Source organism: Saccoglossus kowalevskii, chromosome 10 (genome assembly GCF_978046115.1).
Source record: "Saccoglossus kowalevskii chromosome 10, keSacKowa6.1, whole genome shotgun sequence".
In the NCBI taxonomy this organism is placed as follows: Eukaryota; Metazoa; Hemichordata; class Enteropneusta; family Harrimaniidae; genus Saccoglossus; species Saccoglossus kowalevskii.
In genome coordinates this window covers 33,014,232-33,036,434 of record NC_140650.1, presented here as the reverse complement: position 1 = coordinate 33,036,434, position 22,203 = coordinate 33,014,232, and the positions used below count along the sequence as shown (strand labels likewise).

General features: G+C 34.0%; 1 protein-coding gene across 4 annotated transcripts in view; it reads left to right on the top strand.

Annotated features, from left to right (window-relative positions):
- The first annotated feature begins 4,817 nt into the window (after positions 1–4,817).
- LOC100328985 (LIM homeobox protein cofactor) overlaps positions 4,818–22,203 on the top strand; it is a 56,338-nt gene continuing 38,952 nt past the window's right edge. For all 4 annotated transcript variants that reach the window (XM_085504523.1, XM_085504525.1, XM_085504524.1 and 1 more), the window contains exons 1-2: positions 4,818–4,941; positions 21,697–21,946. In XM_085504523.1, the coding sequence (XP_085360649.1) occupies positions 21,891–21,946 (56 nt within the window). In that variant the 5' untranslated portion in view covers positions 4,818–4,941; positions 21,697–21,890. The remainder of the gene's footprint in view (positions 4,942–21,696; positions 21,947–22,203) is intronic.

The following is a 22,203-nucleotide window of genomic DNA, read 5'->3' as shown; positions in this document are numbered from 1 at the left end:
GTCACATTTCAACTTCAGATTACATATGTACAGTAAAAGTGGTCACATTTCAACTTCAGATTACATATGTACAATAAAAGTGGTCACATTTCAACTTCAGATCACATATGTACAGTAAACGTGGCCACATTTTAACTTCAGTTTACATATGTACAGTAAAAGTGGTTACATTTCAACTTCAGATTACATATGTACAGTAAAAGTGGTCACATTTCAACTTCAGATTACATATGTACAGTAAAAGTGGTCACATTTCAACTTCAGATTACATATGTACAGTAAAAGTGGTTACATTTCAACTTCAGATTACATACGTACAGTAAGAGTGGCCACATTTCAACTTCAGATTACATATGTACAGTAAAAGTGGTTACATTTCAACTTTAGATTACATATGTACAGTAAAAGTGGTTACATTTCAACTTCAGATTACATATGTACAGTAAAAGTGGTCACATTTCAACTTCAGATTACATATGTACAGTAAAAGTGGTCACATTTCAACTTCAGATTACATATGTACAATAAAAGTGGTCACATTTCAACTTCAGATCACATATGTACAGTAAACGTGGCCACATTATAACTTCAGTTTACATATGTACAGTAAAAGTGGTTACATTTCAACTTCAGATTACATATGTACAGTAAAAGTGGTCACATTTCAACTTCAGATTACATATGTACAGTAAAAGTGGTCACATTTCAACTTCAGATTACATATGTACAGTAAAAGTGGTTACATTTCAACTTCAGATTACATACGTACACAGTAGTAGCCTTCAACATCTATGACCCATTTAATTAAATAATTAAAGATCGATTGGTAACAAGATGATAGTCTTCGTCTTGGCCTGGAACCATTCATGTGACACTGTGCCCAAAACGAAGGCAACAATGCAGTATTTAATGATAAGATCAAAATGAAAAGTCAATAGACAAACACAACATTCATTGCACCTAAGAGTAGCAAGGTTTATTTAGTGTTCAAAAATTGTATATGGTATATATACTGTAAACCAGTTAATTTTTGCTGCTAGGAATTTGTTAAATTGATGGAGTTCTTTGGGAGAAAAGTTGTGTAGGTATTACCTTCTGTCTTTAGGTTCCTAGTAAAGTTTTCATCGCTACACTGTTTCTTGATTTTTTCACTGACTCAAGTAATTGATCTTATACTAAATTAAAGCATGTACAAGTTTCACATGTTTTGTTGTATTGTGTTGAACATCTTGCTTTGCTGGCAATAAATAAGGGACACCTGTCATTGGTAGCGTAGTGGTGGTTGCATAAAACTCGTGATCGATATACCCAAGTTCAAAGCCTACCTTAGGCAGAACACCAGAAAGGATTGACCCATACCATAGGTGAGTGTGCCATAGAGTCAATCGGTAGGCCAATTCCACTGGCCGACATTCATTCCCTAACGAATGCTACTTTGGGGGAAACTTGGTTAAAGTCTGCAGGTGCTTGTGTTCAACCGAGCTTATTTGATGCCAGGATAGCGCATTAATTTATTATTTGATAGAGATATGGCTGCACAGCCCTATCATGTAGTCCCATACATGAATATTGCATTGCATATTGCATTGCAATATCAACAGAATGGTCCAATTTAAGTTGTCACATTGACTTTTCTTCACATGAAACAATATTTATACGTGAAAAATGAACTGATTGGCTTGAATATAAATTAAAAACATTAAGACTGTCTGAGTGGAGTTTTATGATCAAAAACTCAATCTGCTAATAAAATAGAATCATTTCCAGCAAAAATTACTTCCAAGTCAGATGAAATATTTAGATCTTAACTGTACCTGGATAAGGACTGAAAATATATTGATTAGATCGTAAAGCTGAGACGATGGCCAGCGGGGAATGTGAATATGGTTGAGGAAAATTAGTTAATCTTCATTTATTAGCAATGGTAATAAAAAAAACAGTCATAAAACAATTATGAGAATCTGTTGTTTCTATTTTGTTATTAGTTTGATAGCTCTAGGGATTGTGTTCTCGATTTCAGTTGTTATTTATTCATTGTTATTCTTGTAAAGCTGTGCATCTTTATATTGTCTTAGACCTAGAAAATAAAGGTTCCTGGTCAATTTACTTCCCACTTGCATTTGTATTTTTAAATTGCCATAAAATTGTGCTTACTTATGATTTTTCATGAAATAGAGTTTTTTTGTGTAGTTTTTTCTTCTTCTAAAATTCTGTAAAAAACTGAAAAAAACTGTGATGGCTAGAAAAAAGAATATGATGTGATATTATATGAATTTATTCAGTACAATGGCCTCAGGCCTATAGTGCAATAAATCAAAAAATAGAAAAATACATAATAGAGAGAGTCCTTTAAATATTCATTGAATCACAGTTTGAATCTACAAGTCACAACTGGTTAAGTAAATGTTCTCTATGTTTAGAAGTGTAGAATACAAATTTCAAAACTTGAAGTACAGATAAGTTGTCAAACTGCATTAAACAAAGAAATGTCTGATTTGACTGATAAAATAGAGATAAATATTTTTTTCTAAGATTTTCATAACATAGGCATACAAGGCAAAAATGGTATTCATCCTCAACCAACCCCAAATTACATAGTTTACAAATTCTCATATTTCTCAGTATGTTTAATTTATGATCAGATTCAACCCAAAGATTGTGGAATGGTGTTCTAAGCCAGCATATAGCTCTTACAAATGTAAAATCTCTGTATTTATCAAGTTTAGGATACCGGTAGTTGTTGAGATCTGTGAACCAAGTTTGTTTGTACATATCATGAACTCTTTGGGTGAATAGAGACAAAAAGGAAAAATTATCTTCCAAGCCTTGGTTTAACCAAACAAAACCAAAACCGTGTGAAAATAGTAATTCTTTGTACTGAAAAAGGTAATATTGGTAAACATAATGATGTGTTTGCTTTTTTATAATTTTCAACCAAAATTTAACAATACGTATATAACGCAAATGGATTAGAGGTAGTCTACCTAGCTCTCTAATAAATTACAGGATTAAGCAAATTTAAAATAAATTTACAAAACTTGTGACATGTATACTGAACATTCACCCCCTTTTTCAAACTTCACTTCGCTATTACTTGAAAAAGTAATACCCAGATAACAAAAATGAAGCACAGTCGGAAGTTGTTCTTCATTGTAGTGTCACTTCTCATAATGTCTTAATTTGCCGGCATTTCTAAAAGTTACAATTTTTGTTTTACTAGAATGAACTTTAAGTTCCCAATTAGCTGAATACTCTGATAAACCATTCAGCAGTCTTTGTAAACCAACTGCATTCAAACTAAATAATATTAAATCGGCAGCAAATACACTGTAGTAAGTAAAACAATATAATTAAACCAACATATCACCCCAAAATTGGTGCTCCAAGGTTGAAAACAGAATATAATATATTCCTGTGCCTTATCTTGGTTAATGTTCAAGGATTGCATCACAAATACACTGACGACAAGAGATATAAGATGATGAGGCTCAACTTCAGGGGAGGGGGGTTATTCGTTACTGGACCAATAAGTTTTAAGGTCTAAACTAATTCAATACAGAAATGCAGTCAATAAGAATTTCTACTCATCATCTATCAATTGAGCTAGGTAGATAAATGACACACAACATACTGTAAAAGTAATATTGGTGATGACTTGCACTGTTTATTTAATTGCTTTTTAAAATCTTTGTTAGGTTGAAATTCAACCGGCTTCTAGTTTAACACTTCATTTTTTTGTGGAGGCATTTGACATTTTTAGTTCTCAGATCAGAACACCGAGAGGGGGAATTAAGTCACTGGTATTATTTATATTGGAGTGTGGCTGGGAGGCCAAATTTCTCGAAACCTTGCACGTTGAAACAAATTTTTCAACACAGCTTTAATTCCTGAAAATTGAAAAGGGACCCCTTGCCCATTTTAAAACATAATTTACAAGTCCCTTGAGTGCCTCCACCTCCACAAACTCCGGGGGACATCCAGTTAGTTCTTGCACAGTCCCTCCATTTCTAGTGTGGAGGGACTGTGGTTCTTGCTAATATTGTTGTTTGAGATTTCTGTCAATGATGTTGCTATTAACCCATTCTATATGACACAATAATTTTCTGTTAGGCCCTACACATAGGCATTGTATTTCTAGTGTGTCTATATTTAGTTTCATTTTTAATACTATCATATACTGGATCGGGAACTTAAAAATAAATTAAATGTTGAAAGTAAATGCAGCAGAGTTCTGATATCAAAGGATTCCATAACTGCATTCTGTCAGTTAAATTACGCTTATTTACTGATGAGAGTCCCGAAATTATTGTCATGTTGAGCTCTGTTAAAATTTGAAATAAGAATCAGTTATACGACCTCGGTCATTATACGCCACACGTGTGTACGTCGTCTGCCCTATTTCTGACGTCCTTGACAGTATTCATCCTCTGCATGCCCTGTACAATTCTTTTGTATGAATGGGTCCCCCTATGTAGTAATCAAAATGGAATATCCTGAAAATCCGTGGTGATACGTATCTTATTGAGTGATAACATGGATCGGTTTCATTGGTTGATATCACAACCGGAAACCGGCTTTATGTAAATGAAGTACTCACAACTGCCTCACCTTTTGTGTCCTCTCGCGCAACGTAGTTACGTAAATTTGAGTACTACTGCGTGTTTACTGTAACAATTTTTCGACGAAAAATACATGCAAGTAGTTTCTTAATTAACTTCGTATAATATTTTTGTAAGAAATCACAATATGCCTAATGAATATAATTGACAATAACTGCACGATCGCGTATTGCTACACTACCTGTCAAAATAGTGGTGATGCGCCCCCGCTCAGTTCATAATCCCAATACCTAATTTCTACTTTGTTTTGGCGAATTATATATTTTACACAGGGACTCGAAATCCATATTGATGTTCATCGCAAGCTTAGCCGTCATCCGAGGTAAAGTTATTCACTTTTTAAGGGGTTAGTGGAGGATGAACGATCGAGGGGTGATTTTTATTAGCACAATATGCTTGGGCTTTTGTTGTTGGAGCCAATGTAGAGTGGGGCCATTTACGTTGCATGGACCGCTGATGAATCGATCATGGACGTCCGTCGAAGACTCGTGAGATCGAGAGTGGCGATTACCACTTTCATCAGAAAGCAGGCTAATTGAACACGGCATAGATCGGAAGCCAAATTGGCGCATCGTATAACTCATAAACTTGTTGCAGTCAGTTTTTATTTAGTTCAGTCAGTAACAACATATATGTCAAAGGACGGGGCACTCGCGTGCAGTTGACCCTCTTCCTGCTATACTGGTATACGCTCGGCTCCCCTATCAATATAAACGACCGAACAATAGAGACTGTTCTTTTCCCATTCATTGATTTTGTTAGCGTCTTACTTTGCAGTTCGACCGTGCCTTTTGCCTTTTCTGTTCACAGTAAAGCCGCTGTAGTATATCATGCGAAGTTGTATTCAACCAATATCACTGTTTTCCATATTTAAAACGAGGCGCTATTCTCAGCATTGCCAGTGCTGTCGGCAATGATAAGAAGTTGACCACAGTCGTTTGTTGGCTGTCTTCCAACAATATTTTTTTCTCAATGGTATAGTTTGCTACGAAAAGTTTTCTAATACATTTGGCAAAGTACACCTTCCATTTTGCCCGTGAATTGGTGAGGGATGATAGATACATACAATGTAGTTCCATGAAACTAAAAACAATTTAATTCCATTGTATCTAAAACAAATTACTGATATGTTTTTTTCCCAGACAAGAAAAATTAACATAGTTTTTTGATAGAAAAATAACATATTATTTTTATTTAACGTAGTGGACTCTATGAAGCACATCATAGATCGGGACAGTTTACACCAAAATACAGCGATACAAAATTATGGAATAATATTTCATATTTAATCAGATCACTTCAATGTAGACACAGTTTCAAACAGACATTTAAGGTTATCTTTCAGTCATAAAATGTTTAAATTACCTGTATATATATGTATTATATCTAATATACATATTTTTTCATTATACTTAATACTGGAACAGAACTTGTGTCCCTTTTTATGTTTTGATTTTCTATAACAAGAGTCAGACTCGATTCGTAATTGATTATCACTATTTTCAGACTCTATTCACCTGTTGTGTTATTAAAATATTTATTACATGTTTATATATAGAAATAATTATAGGTTATAAACGGCAAGCAAGGGTATTTGGTGGCGATATACATGTACAAAAACTCTCTAGGGATAATAACCAAGCATTTGCGAAATTTTGTCTAAATGAATTTCCTTAAGTCATCAAATGGTGAAAATTGGCAGCATAATAAACAAGTCTCAACGAATTAGTACATGTACAGACATATAAAAAAAGGCTTTCTAAAAATCAATGTTTTTTGTAGAAGATTCACACCAAGACTATGAACACTATCATGCACACATCGATAATGTAAAAGTATATAAATTATCATTATAAAATGGTGTTGGAAGTGTTTTGCTCTGATTTTTAGTTTTGAATTACTGTAATTTAACACTCGTAGTAGTACTTGAAAAAGACGCGTATTATACAATATCAACTTTTTAAAATATGAAAATTATTTATTGACTGTTTTACATGTACTGCCTTGAGATCGTGACGGAACGTTGGCACTCAGTTACTGATGTCATTCTGAAATACCATGATTGGGAAGGTTTGACTTCATCAAAAAAGTTTCACTGTATTCAGTATAGAAGTATTACAGCTGGTGAAAGTGATATTCATATCGCAAAACTTAGGGAAAGTCCTTATCAATGTTCCAATAACTCCATTAAACCTTCCCCAGAGGTTAAAACAACCACAAATAAGATTCAAGAGGATAATTTACAACTTCCTCTGTAAAGTCATAACAATGTTGCAGTATGAAAACAGACAATAACTTAGTCATAGTACGTACCTAGACAAAAAATAATTCGTTCAAAATTAAGCGAAGTGAGATTGTCCCAAAATCTAAACAATCGTTTTTTATAACATTAGATCACTTGATATGATAAGAAAGTCCTTCGCTATACTACAGTGTTCATAGAGATTTTCTAGAGAGTTTGCTAACTCCCCATATGAATCTTGTTTGTGCCCGCTGTAAGCATTAAAACCAAATATATTAAATACAGTGTTTCTACATATATTGAAAACTAAAATACCGGTAGTATAGGTACGTGTTAGTTTTATTTTGTCACATGATCTTGCAATTGTGCGACTGCTATATGAGAGGATTGTTAAAATCAATGTAAATGCTGCATCTTGGATTTGTTCGAGATACAATGTAACAGGAAGTGAGCACCCTCTGGTGGCCACTTTCCAGATATTTCAGTCAGCACATAATTTGAAAACGGCGTTATTAAAATTGAGACATATTGATCTTATATTGTTGGTTTATGTGCTATTCATCTTATTCATGTACAATCCCAGCTGGCTCAGCCAATAACATTACAGCATTATCCCACCAGGTTTTATCTCGCTACACAACATAAAATTATCATCATAATGTTACATAGGGGGCTGTAATTTCATCACTGAATTGAACGTAAACATGTAATATCAAGATTCTGTGCATCAATATGGGGAATACAGAAATTGTTAATTAAGTTATCACATGTGTCATTAACTAAGGCATAGTAAATATCAAATTTAAAATCTTAAATCCTAAATAAAAGACGTACAGAGGTACTGACAACATTTAGTATTGTGCTAAAAATGTGTAGATACATTCAGTGTATGTGCAGGATATCGGTCACGTTTGGCCAGAAAAAGAAATCTTGAACTTTAACTCTCTTTAAATACAACTTAAACTTATCCAGTTTGACCTCTGTTGGAAACAACCACAACCCTATAGACGTCCAGACAAACATACATTTGAATTTATCTCATGATTTCTGTCGGTGTAAGAATTGTTTTTAACTTTTTGGAACACTGCAATTTAATTAAATTTAAAGTTGTACTAATTTTATTGTACCATGTGGGTTGTTGCACTGTGATGTCGTTCGTATAGATTTTACCAACTAGCATACAGAAAATGTAGGAATATGTGATAACAATATTTGCTCACTGTCCAGCACTAGCTCATGATCTGTTAACGTTGTCCATATATTGCTTTATTTTACAGGATGTAGATGTATATTCAATAAAACAGCAATGAACAACGCTTGATTTGATGCGAATGACCAGTCATAACCAACTGGTCACTACGTATACACCAAAAAAGTGCTATGGCCTCTAAGGCTTAATTTTAGCTGGGTTTTATTTTCTTTTATTTTACTGATAGCTAAATGCACCAAATTAAAACCAAGCGAATATTTAACAGTAAAATTTATTTTTCGCTTAACAAAATAATGAAATTTACATCTAATGAATTTTTCTTCAAAATGAATTCCACTAAAATTAGGCAGTAGTTTACATAATGTAATTATTGTTTGACTGGACTAAATAAGTCAGACATTTATTACCTTGCCCGTACCGTCAAAGATGGAAGGGAAAGGTATATTAAGGGAAAAATTTTGTCCGGCGTTGTCGTTGTCGTCATTGTTGTTGTCGTCATCGTTAATAATTGTTATTGTGTGCATAATAACTTTACTAATTCTATTCCAAACTTTATCAAACTTGGTCACCTTATTCATCAGTATAAAGTCTTCCCTGAGTTTGAACAACAGATGTCCTGTATGAAAATATCATGCAAAAATTGAGAAAATCTGATAAAATATTTTGACTGTTTCTACTTGACTGATCACTGGTGATACACATCAAAGGTCACTGATCTCAGTGGAAATATGCATTGTTGTATGTGTTCAATGAAGCAAATGATTTATCTTGTAATAATATCCTTGGTAATGTATCTCAGAATCCCATACTGGGTTTCAAAACCAACTCGTGGAGAGATTGCACAGTCTGATACACATTTGCGAACCTACCAATAAAATCTTTACAGAAAACAAGATGTCAGAAAATCAATATAAGCACTGCTATGAACTGGGTGCCAAACTTTGATCAAGATCTGAAGCTAATAGAAAACCTGTTTAGTCAAAAGTTATCAAATCAAAAACAATACATAAAAAATACATTAAAAGCAAAACATTTCATCCACATTTTAAAAAGAAAATTATTCTAAAATATATGTATTCTGTATTTGACAAACAGTTCATTCGACAAATGAAAACTCACAGGAATATGTTTCAGCTATTAGAACAGAATGATAGAGTTTTTATAATACTAGTTTAAAAACGCACTTCAGAGATTGCAGTGTTTGAAGATGTAGTTTCTCAGGAGGCAACAGTACTGTTGACTTCTCCCTCCACTGGACACCAACTATTTAAGTTGATTTGCATACAAAGCAGAGCTTGCAACATGAAAGCTATTCATAAAGGGTGTTTTTTTTACTTTTCATATAATACAGTAGTCACACAATGAGGCAGTTCATATTTGTCTCAGTGAATCATTCATTTTTGACAGACACCTGTACAAAATACTTGGGACTAAAGCCAGCTAAATTTTTCTGTTATCTTGCATGTTTTATGAATCTATTCACATCTAAATGCAGCACTTTTTTTTGCAATGAGACATTTGTTTTTATTCTAAAATATCTCAATTACTTTCAATAAAGCTGGAAATTATGTTCCTTAAAATAATTAAACAAATAAGGCACCAATGTTTTTGTAAGATATTTACATCTTTTAAGGACATTTGGTAGACTGATTCCCCACTGTTGGTTCAACCCCAAAACTTGTTTGTCTTCAAAATTAATTATGACAATGCATATTTATATTGAAACAAACTATGATAATGAAAATTATATTATATAACAAAGGGCAAGGTCACCAGAGTTCAACTATGTTTGTAGGAGGGAACAGAAATTACTCATTGTACTGTCTGTCTGAGTAATAATTTGCATTCAGGTCTCTTGTTGAAACCCCACTATTGGTAACAGATCATTGGAAGTGCACATAAACCAACATAATTGCATTTATTAAATATTGTATCATTGAGATAAAACTTCTTACGTCTGTAGACATACGCAGGTCATTTGCACAAGTACATGTGCTATTAATAGAACAAATATGAAAATATACATGTATGTTGTATTTGATGGTATTACTATATACAAATTGCGAGAAAACGCAAATTTTTGCCATTGTCCTGAATGACTACTGCAGTAGTACATGATTGTTTGTAAATTTGTTATAGAAAACGTTTTAAAAGTGGCAGCAAAACAATTAAAAAATTGCCAACATTAACACAAATTCATATAATTTTAAAACTCTCTTTTCTCGGAATGTAAGGTGGTACAGGTCTAGCCATGTCAAGAGTCTGAATAAAAAAAAAAACTGTTTTAAACAAATATACAAATGTGTTCCCTGCTGTGCTTTTCACTTGTTAGGGAATGTCTGGAATATTGTTGGTTTTCTTCTGTCAGAATCACGCTTAGTACAGAGCTTGATTTTTGTACCGTGTGGCATTGTATTTTTTTTGTATAAGACTACATGTGGATCCTTGTTAAGCTATTATTAAATTTGAAGGAGGAAGTCATACACATCTTTAACTAAACAAAACAGCTTTGGCTATAATTACATACTACGATTGCTGAACTGCAAGCACATCTCCAATAGAAGCACACTAACACTAAATTGCATTTCTTGTATACTCAATCATAGAAAATATTACCATAAACACTCATCATGTGCATTATAAGCACGTACATACAATCTGTTATTGTATTATTTGTAATCTGGCTTTCACAACAACTCAGCTTTTGCTATTTGTAAAGCGCATAATATTTTATTTTATTTAAAAAAACACCAATAAACAAACAAGAGACTGTATCCAAGTTTTTCGCATACACCGTGTGTCAATGAATGTTTTTGAGATCACAGAATTTTGGAATTTTTACGGTACATTGATGCTGGCACTGAACACCAGTATTAAGGGACAGACTATTACTATTTCCAAGAGAATACACAAATTATTATTTAAATCTTGCCCCCCAGATATAATATCATCATCCCTGAATGTATCTTAATGTCATTAATTCACTTGAATTAATTAAAGTACACCTTGTATGTGTATTTGTACAGTACTTTCATAATTGCTATTTTGTGCACTGCATAATACACTAAAACAGAGCCAGTTTAATATTATAACTGCAAATGAAACAGTTGCACATTACGTGCAGAAATCATGCCCAGACCACCTAACCTTGTTTATTGCTGTTTTTCTGGATATTTATTGGATGTTACCAACTGTCAATCATGTTTCCCTTATGTAATATATAATATAGACTTTTTTATATTTTTTTTGTCTGGTTCAGAATCAATAAATTGAATAAAAATTTTCACATTTCCAAGCATATACACATGCTGCACAATACATTTTTATGGTGTGTAACTGTTGATGTACTCAATAGTGCCGTGGTGCCAATACTGTATATATTAGTTATTATTGAGGACAGTGTGAACCTTTATTGTAGTGTCAACCACATGTTACATTTGCTGTATATTTTTTATCTTTGACATGAATACAGAACAACTTAAATAAATTAATAATTTTGGCTTTGTTTTAACATAATAACAAATATTATATCCAAAGAAAATATCTATTCATGTATTAAACCTTGTTATGCATCAGTAAAAATGAATACATGACAGGAATTTATTTATTTGATGTTATTAATTAGTCCCCATTCGGACCTTGCGCCCATTCGTCCATCAGCACCTGTATCTCGCATGTTCTGGCAGATTTCATTCAAACTCAAACAAACTCACACACATCACACATCACGCATCATATCATGCATATGAACATGCATACAAATGTATGTTTCATGATCCAATTCGAGATGGCTGATTAGCCGCCATTTCAGTGCTAAAAATTTATCAAAATCACTGGTTTTCAGTCATGTATGGATGTATTTCACTCAAACATGTCCATTACACATAATGGTTTTGGATCCACATTGTTTTTTGTTAAGTTTGGAATGGAAATCCCCAACTGGCAGCCATTTTGTTTTAACTAATGTTCTAAACTGAATGGTGACTTTTTAGTCCCCGTTCGAACGAAGTCCGAAAACGGGGACTTATAATTCGGTCTCCGTCCGTCCGTGCGTCCGTCCGGAGTCGTATCTCAGAATCCCTTGGACCGATTCCGTTCATTCTTTGCATGTGCCTAGTACTTTATGTGGGACATATGCACATGCAGTGGTTTAGCGATTCGATTCAAAATGGCTGACTGGCAGCCATCTTGTTTTTTGAAAATGTTGTATTTTGGACATGCTTTGTCAGTTTTCATTCAAACTTGGTACATAGATTATACATGTTAGGATACATGTCCATGATGATTTATTTCAGAATTGGATTAAAGATGGCCGACTGGCAGCCATCTTGTTTTTTTAAAAATGTCGTATTTTGGACATGCTTTGTCAGTTTTCATTCAAATTTAGTATATAGATCATACATGTTAGGATACATGTCCCTGACCGTTCGTGAGTTCCTGAGTCTGTCCATCCGTGTGTCCGTCCGTGCGTCAGTATGTCCAGAGTCATATTTCAGAATCCTGTGGACCGATTCCGTTCATTCTTTGCATGTACCTAGTACCTTATGTGGGACATATGCACATGCAGTGATTTAGCGATTTGATTCAAAATGGCCGACTGGCAGCCATCTTGTTTTTTTGAAAATGTTGTATTTTGGACATGCTTTGTCAGTTTTCATTCAAACTTGGTACATAGATTATACATGTTAGGATACATGTCCATGATGATTTATTTCGCAATTGGATCAAAGATGATCGACTGGCAGGCATCTTGTTTTTGTTTTTTTATGCGGTGTCTTGGACGTACTCTGTCAGTTTTCATTCAAATTTGGCACATACATGTACTTCATACATGTTAGGATGCATGTCCATGACAATTTGTTTCAAAACCTGGTTAAGGATGGCCGATTGACAGTCATCTGACTTTTTGGCCTTACTACTATATTTCCACAATTTATGTACCATTTTCATTCGTATTTGGCACATACATCATACATATCAGTGTGTTTCATAATCAGATCAAAGATGGCCGAATAACGACTGTTTTTATTTTTGGCCATATTACTACTACATGGAACACATGTTTTGATGTAAATAAATAATCTGTTGTATACGCCACTTGGAACTCAAGTTTCAAGGACACGCTCGTGACAACCCCTCCGCTTTAATATGACGAGCACAAAGAGAACTTAACGTGGACTGTGTCATTTTCAATGACTTGTAATTTAAGAGTTATTCAAGTCGTAAAAATCATTGATTCGGGGGCATAATGGCTGAGGTCATGCACAACTGATGTTGAAAAATAACCTTAGTCTGACAAATTGTCTGAGAGGGGTTCCATTTATTTAAAAATTATTGGCAGCATATATAACGGCATGCCATGTATGGCATTTGCAACCTATTAGAATATGTGAATTTGAAATAAGGAATCGTTATGAAAAATTTCAAAGATGGTTGGCATATTTCAGGAATATAATAATATGGTATAATATTTGCTCTATTAAGGCACAATGTAAACCAATAGTTGTACACTTATTCTAGTCCATATTAATAGATGTCTTGTTTTGACCATAGACACACCTGTCATTTACATTAAATGCATGCATTACTAATAGAACAAATACCGTACATTTGTATGTTATGATCTGATGGGTCACTGTGACCCTTGATATCAGGTGATTGATATTCTTGTTATAATGTCTTAAAGTATACTTTGCAGTATGGCTATAATAACCATATGTTACATTACTGCTGTCTGCAATAAGCTTGTAAGAGTTGCTGTCACATTTTGCTCACAAAATGCTAAATCATAACTCAGTCTATCATTGCTAGTGGATGTAACCAGTGAGCAAAGTGTATTGACCCTATAAATTTGTACCTGTTTGTACCAGCTACATATGTGTAATATACACAAACAACCTTCCAAGCTGTTGTCCATTTCTAGGATAAGACCAAGAAAAAAAAAATCATGCTCTGGTTATTGTGCATAGTCACTTAAAATAGTATTTGAAAGAAAGAATAGAAAAATTCTGATGAAAATTTAAAAATACAATTTAGAAAGAAAATGTATGTCTGTGTTCTTTGTGAATGTTAACAATATTATATTTAGCTCCTGATTCTGTAAACTTGTATTTTTCCTGATTTTTTTTTTTTATCATGAAGATGTTATCAATAAGAGTAAAGTCTATGCCAAAATGTGCATTAATTAGTGAGATATGAGTAGAAATGTTGCATCAGACAAATGATATTCACAGACTTAAATCTTACGTAGGCCCAATACCGTACTGCTGACATATGTTGGGAGGATTAAATACTGGGTTAAACCTCACATAGGACAGGAGTGCAATTCGTGATTTACCATGTGCATTGTGCAATTGTAAACCACTTTAACCCTTTGAATAATCATACATGTTAGTGCAAATTTCTGCAGATTTATTAATGATATTGAAGTGTTCACAGTGTTCACTATATTTTGCCAAAAAATTTATCGTTTTTGTTTTGCTGAGGACCACTTATGACGACAATGAAGAATTAATACTGTCTTTGCTCTACTCCATGTATTTATAGCGTATGTGTTTATGGAAACAACAGAGGTGTGTCTATGGTTAAAGTTATTTTAATAATCCAGTTTACAATAAATGCTGTATTCAGTGTAGGAAATTTGTCCAGATTACATACCAGACATCAGGGCTGGTAACTTTCAAAAGTTACAAGCCCTGCTAAAATGTTACCAGTCCCGCACATTTTTTCAATTATTTTCGCACACACACACACACAAATAAACACAAGTTGTATACAATATACTATGCACGGTTTATTTTAACAACAAAGTAGCTGTAGAGAACATGCATATTCAGAACATGATATATCAGACGTCTGTGTCACTGTTGCTCTCGGCTAGATCAGAAAAATCTGAACCATAGTCAGAATCTAATCCAGCTACCAAATGAGCATCACCATCACCATCTGTTTCAGTTTCTGCAACTTCCTCCTCATCAAGTGCTTCAGCAGCTCTCTGCTGCTCTACTGCCTGTATAGCACTCAACTTCTTTCTCCTCTGTCCTTCCATAAAACTTGGTTTTTTAAAAAAATTAGTATTTATTGATTTTCAGCCCCCAAGTGACTGTGGGTGGAGCATTCTTTGCGTCGAATATCGATTTGGCTTGTTTATGACCAATTGACATTTCATGGCATGTGAGGGCATCATGTCTTAAATTGGTACAGCCGGTTACAAACGATCCCTTTTCGTACTTACGGAGTTTGTCTGATATTTTGCGGTTTGATAACGGCCCGTAAATAGCCCAGCAGATACGGCAATACACCGTATGATTACCGGTGTCATCGGTGACTAGCCCTGCGTACAGTGCTGTGTGTACGGGGACGCGTTCGGTTGATAGATGTCCCCACCACAGCCCTGCGTACCTCCATAGACAAAGTCCGGGACTTTGAAAAATATAATTTTTTTAATGAAATAACATGCCCAGGTACCAAAAATGATGATCGATCACCAGATATATCCAGAACTCCCAGTTCGGAGTCCAATTGTGGATGGAATCGGCTACTTTGCCCTAAAAACAAACACATTCTCTTGCGTGAATGAAATTAAAAATGGCGGCGTTTGGTGGATAATTCCTCCGGTATCAACGCGTTTACATTTTGTCCGCCTTTACTAGTCGCTTTTTAAAGACATTTCAAGTTTCAGATAACTTTGTAATGGTTGTTACGGATAACTATCGTCATTTCAACCGATTTCGGCTGGGAAACCACTTATTTTTAACTTGCGCACCAATTACGGTGCGCTCCCCGACTTTGTCTATGGAGGTACGCAGGGCTGTGGTTGGGACATCTATCAACCGAACGCGTCCCCGTAAACACAGCACTGTACGCAGGGCTACATCGGTGACCAGCCATTCTTTGAACTCCGTCTTCCAGCTTGGAACGATTTTGCGAGTACGTTTTGACTGGTCATACTCCTTATTTGCCGCAATTCTATCGATGCTCGACTTCTGTTTCTTTGTTGGAGGGTCTATCCCCAAAAAACGATACATGTTGTAGTACTTGTACGCGAAATGAAAACTTTGTAAACAAACTACTCAACGATAGAACTGGTCAGGGGTCACCGGAAGTGTCACTGCACCATGGGAGATAGGACCTGACCCGAGGTCACGTACCTATTATTATGTTAATAAGTCAATGGATTCCGTGTTGTGGGTTGAGAATGCGTGTCGGCAAGTCGCGATGTGCGACGGCAATGCAATATTTTCATAGTTTTGGCTGATCACGTTTCTGTTTAAAATGTTTAGAGCACATATAAAGAATGGTAGCGTGTTTTTATTTTAATTTCGGCGGAAGAATGTGGTAACATGTTACCCGACCACCGGACAGGGAAGTTTGAAATTCAACCAGTCCGATACGAAAGTTACCCGTCTCGGGCGTGCGGACAGGGAAGGAATTTCCTACACTGCTGTATTTAGTTCATGTACACTCCTAATTATAGCAAATGCAGTCATACTTTCTTAAGAATAAGCTTTAAATGTGTTTAATACTAGTCCTCATCCACACTATCTGCTAAAATAAACAGTGGGGCTTGTTCTGTAGATTTTAAGAGCACTGTGTGTTGACATAATCACCCTTTTCACAGTTCAAACTATGATAAGATTTCATGAAGTAATAGTGCTGAAAACTAAGAACATTGTGCATTTCATTAACTGGAAAAACATATTCTTACCAATGAGGGTAACAAACAGAATACTGATGCATGGTGTTTCAAAGTAATTTTAAATTGACAATGCATTGTATTGTTCTTTACCGCCATATTTATCAGCGTTTGTTCTGAGGTCATGACCTTTGTTCGAGTGCTACTCTGGTCATATCTGTTTTTATTGGTACATTCATGTATCCTTAAGAACACTGTTTAGATGTTCATTTGTTTTTCTGTATCAGTTCTTTACTGATGTTTGAAGAACTCTACACTTAATCATTTGTTTTATAAATCCATAATATTGGGATATCTGTTAAGGCAGCTCAGTGTTTTCTCCTAGTCTTTTTAAGCATGTCAGATTTACCATGCTTGGCAACAGAAATGCCATGCTTGGCAACAGAAATGTCATGCTTGGCAACAGAAATGTCATACTTGGCAACAGAAATGTCATGCGTCAACTTTAAAGAAACAATAGAAATTGTTATTGATATGTTAATTATTTTTATTACGGAAAACGTACCCAAATTCATTCAACCCTTATTCAGATTTTGTATTTCTGAGCATATGTATATTCTTTGTAGAAAGAATATTGCTATTGAATATAGTGAAAAAAATAAAATTTTTGGAAACACACTGAATTATTTTTGTCTCTTATTGATAAGAGTATGTCAGTTACGCAACCAAATGAATCTGATGAAATAAACCCCAACCATGTTCAGATCAGTTTATGCATAATTGAAGGAAATTTACATGATTTAAAATTTTAACTTTCCCATGTTTCCCATTACTTTAGTTCAATGAGTGGTATGATGTCAACATATTGTACCAGTGAACATTTTACTGGGGTCGTTGTGAAATGTTGTCCTGGTATACTGGGAAATACTTTATTTTCGCTATTTTCGATGGAGGGGTGATTCAGTGAAAATAAAATCCAGTGAATATACCTTTTTTCCCATATTTTACATTCAACTCACCAAAAATCAGTAAAATAAATTTCATGCAAAACACTTAAAGTCTTTTCAGCGAAAATTAATTCTAGCTGAAATAAAGTATTTTACAGTATATATATCATTACAGACTTACACCGCCAAATAAATTTGAAAATGTTGTCAAATCAACCTGTGTATAATGAAGCTCTTGTCTGAAATGCACATGTTAACAAGTGCAAAGATTTACAAAATGGATGCAAACAAAAAACATAGTTTCTAGTCCTACTACCTCAAAATGTCTCTAAAAACAGCCAGTATTGTTAAATTGTTAGTTGACCAGATTTGCGTGTTACTAGTGTCTATATATAAACACATTTGGTTAAACAATTAAGCTTAATGATCACACCAGTGAACACAATAGAAGTGATTGGCACATAACAGTGTTATGTAAATAAATGTAATTTGCCATCCTATAGTGTATCTCAGTAAAATATTCAAGCATCTCATCTGATTTGCATATGAAAAGGATTTTATTTGCTTCCTTTGTCTTGCTAATTTGTTTGTCTTCCAAAGAAATCAAACATCACATTTCTGATGAAATAAAGGGCTTGGGGAGAACAAAGATGTGATTGAAGTGAGCCCTCACACATTGTGTTTCAGAGGAAAATCAGTGAAAAAAGCTGAAGTCATGTAAGGACCATGTTGGGATCATGTCAGTGATATATATGTAGGTACGATGCCTTACTTTAAGTGACATTTCTACAGTATACCATCATTGTATGTTTTTTTTTCACATTTTTATCCCCCTCTGTGGTCATGCTTTGTGTAATTATAACAGCCGGTGTCACAAGTTAGCTTTACATTGTGGCAATGATTTATCCATTATTCTAAAAGGACATAGATCAGTCAGTGATCCAAATCATCGTCACCTTGATCCTTTCTATGGGTTGGAAGGTGTTGCTGTTTGCTCTCTGTTTTCTACATGACTATGTAATGTTTATTACAATTGATAGAAACTTTTCAACCGTGTACTGTAATTCTGTGGGAAATGGGAAATGGCAAAAGAAAAATAGTTACCAGTACACAACTTCCTAGAGCATTATAGAGTAGTGGCACCCTGCTTGTCTATAGTAAACAATTCATTACAATTACTTGTATAAACTAAGTTCTAAATAGAATGACAGAATTATTCAGTTTACAGAGGTGTTCAATTTAATGCATGTAATGGGAACTTTTACATGAGCAAGACTTCAAACGAGACTGGCAAAACTTTAAACAAGTTTTGATTTTCCACATGTTAGTATATTTGTAACGTGGGTAATATGCTGTGGTCTCAAAACTATATCATACATCATGCGTCTTATAATTACTTATAGTCCTGAAGCTGAGACTGTCCATGCATACACATGAATTACTTTGCAGATACTGATTTTGTTTGAAATTCGTTCCCCAAACAAAACAGAATTTTGAAATGTCCTCAACTGTTTCTAAGACATTCTTGATTTGCTTGTAATCAGACTTGGTACATGTATAAACATCACACATGGTGCGTTACTAATACATATCATTTTGTTTCATGATTTGATTCAAACTACCATAGCGACAAGTCATAAAGTTTTGCATATATACATAAATTTAAAAACATAAAATGTCAACAAAATGTTGGCCATGCCTGGATTGTCTACTGTAGAATACTTTATTTTCACTTGGAATTAATTTTTCGCTATTTTAACTAAGAATAATTCAGTGATAATAAAATCCAGCAAATATACCTTTTTTCCTATATTTTACATTCAACTTCAATCAGTGAAAATAAATTTCATACAAAACACCCAAAAATGCTATTCAGCAAAAATTAATTCAAGCTAAAAAAAACATATTTTACAGTACATTTCAACCAAATCTCAACATCGCGTATACCAGTATACCAGTGGGTTACTTATGTTGCACAATGTTTCCAAATCCATATCTCAGACACTCAAATGTTACATAGGACGACATGTTTCATATCATATTTATATTACAAACAACAAACTATAACTGAATAAATTACCATCATTATGGATTCAAAATGGTGCAGGGTTTTACTGACATCTGGCGTGTCATGCTGCCAGAATATGGTGTTCTTTTGTAATGTTGATTTGATTACTGCTAGTCATCATGTCACCGCTGTACACATTGCGTATTGTATTCCATTCGGCTCAGATTATTCTTGTATAAATAAACAAAAAAAAACATGGGGAAGGGGATTTTAAATTTTATTGCTGGTATTTTGAAAAAGTGAATTAGTTTCTGTTTATACTTTTCGAATAAGTTAACATCTTTTAACATTTTTTTTGTGGCTAAGTTTGTAGCCCTCTTAGCTCAATTTTAGGCATTTTGTAAAAGGCACTGATGTTTATTTTAAAATCTATGTGGCCATCCTGGAGAGTATATACTATCACTTAAAACATGCATTTTTTTGGACTGCCTTACATTTACTCACCAAAATGTCTTTTTATATATTTGTTTTTTTCTATTAACTTTGGGTTACATTGGCATAATTTTCCACTGACGTTTTAGTCCCCTTTTCAGACACAGTCCGAAAACGGGCACTGATAACTAACGGGGACTGTGCCATGCATGGCTTGTTCAAAGATATATTGAAAACAAAAATTCGAGAGTTTAATTTTGTGAAAGTTGACAAAATGTAACTCATGGTTTAATTGTCTGATATCACAAGTTCATAAAACTAGTATAATTTACAAACCAAAGGTGTATGACACCATATCAACTAGTTCTGTGTAAGTGATATCAGGTAATAACCTATTTATCACATGATTTCACAGAACTACGGAATAATATGCTAATTAATTCTAATTAAGAGTGACGTCTAAGCACAGTTACGTCTGCCGATGGTTTTCAAAATTGACGGAATTACTCTTCCTTGTAATATTTTTTAAGTTTTTGCCTCCGCTGTCGACTTTGTCGAGCGGAGCTTATTATATGAGAGATTGTTCGTCGTCCGTGTCAATGTTTTACTTTTTCGACTTGTTCTTGAAAACTACAAGCCTGAATGCTCTGATACTTGGTGTGTATGTACCTAGGGTAGACCGCTCTTAGATTTGTTCATTTCATGATGATATTGTCAATTCTCTAATTTTGGTGAATATTTTTGTCATTTTTGGTAAAAAGTGATATTTTTGACTTCTTGCTGAAAACAGCAAATTCGATTGCTTTGATATTACATATATATAGATACTACATGTGGACCTCTCTCAGATTTGTTCATTTCATGATGATATTCTCAATTCTCTAATTTTGGTGAATATTTTTGTCATTTTTGGTAAAAAGTGATATTTTTTACTTCTTGTTGGAAACAGCAAGTTTGATTGCTATACATACTATACATATTGTTAATTTTCTAATGATATCTTCAGTTCTTTAATTGAAATGTGTCTATCACTATCTCAGCCGATATGAACTTGATTAAAATGCATTTCTATATAGGGTTGCGTTTTAATTTGAGTCAAATTATACTCAATTACAATGTAATTCAATGTAGAATTGCAGTTTAATTAAGATTAATTGAATAAAAGTTGAATATCCCGTGACATAACATAGAAATGTTTGCGAAGCTTAAGTTTAGTAAAGGGGGAAAGTATGGTACAATTATGTTAATATTAATATAAATTGAACCATACCTTCCTCCTTTACTAAACCTAAGCTATGCAAACTTGACTTAAATTCGAAAATAGTGAGGGTCGTCACAATGTAGGTCCTGTTGACTTAAAGTTAAATTGAATTCATCACAACATCAGTACCACAAGACACACACACGCAGACAGACAGACAGGGTAACTGCAATAACCTTACCCTAGGCTTCACAAATGAAAGATAACTGTGTCAATTACATCATGAATTTTTGTACAATAAAGTTACAATGCATTACTGTTAAAAAAATATTCTCTACTTTAAATGAATATGAGAAATTTAAGTTTTGTTTAACCTTTGAAATATTTTTTTTTTATCTACAGAAATTAACAGAAACAACAGATGTATAGACGAAAATAACCTCAAAAGAAGGAGCGTTGTGCAGCGTCCGCTCTTTTCAAGAAGAGCGTGAAGAACATAGTGTTACATATTTATAATTTTCTTCTGGTTGTGTGTCTCATAACAAATAGCCGAACTGGACGGGCCTGGGGAAAGAATACGGTTTCCCTACAACAACATGCCAGTACATCCCGTGCCGAGTCCGGTGGGGATGGACCACAGAGAACTGGGAGGGTGAGTTGAGTTGAGTTGATTACTCAAAGTGCACAGTTTTTTTGCTATTTTCTTCTAAAATGTTCATCAATACCTGTAACAATGGGAAATTATGTGTGTTCATAAACAAATTTTAGAAAAATACATTAAAATGTTTAATTTTGGCGAGAAAAAATGTGGCCTTTAGAGAGTAACATTCATAAGTATTTATCATTAATGCCTGAAATATCTTGAATATGATCAGTGTTTTGCAAAATCGTTTTTCAAACTGTCTATTC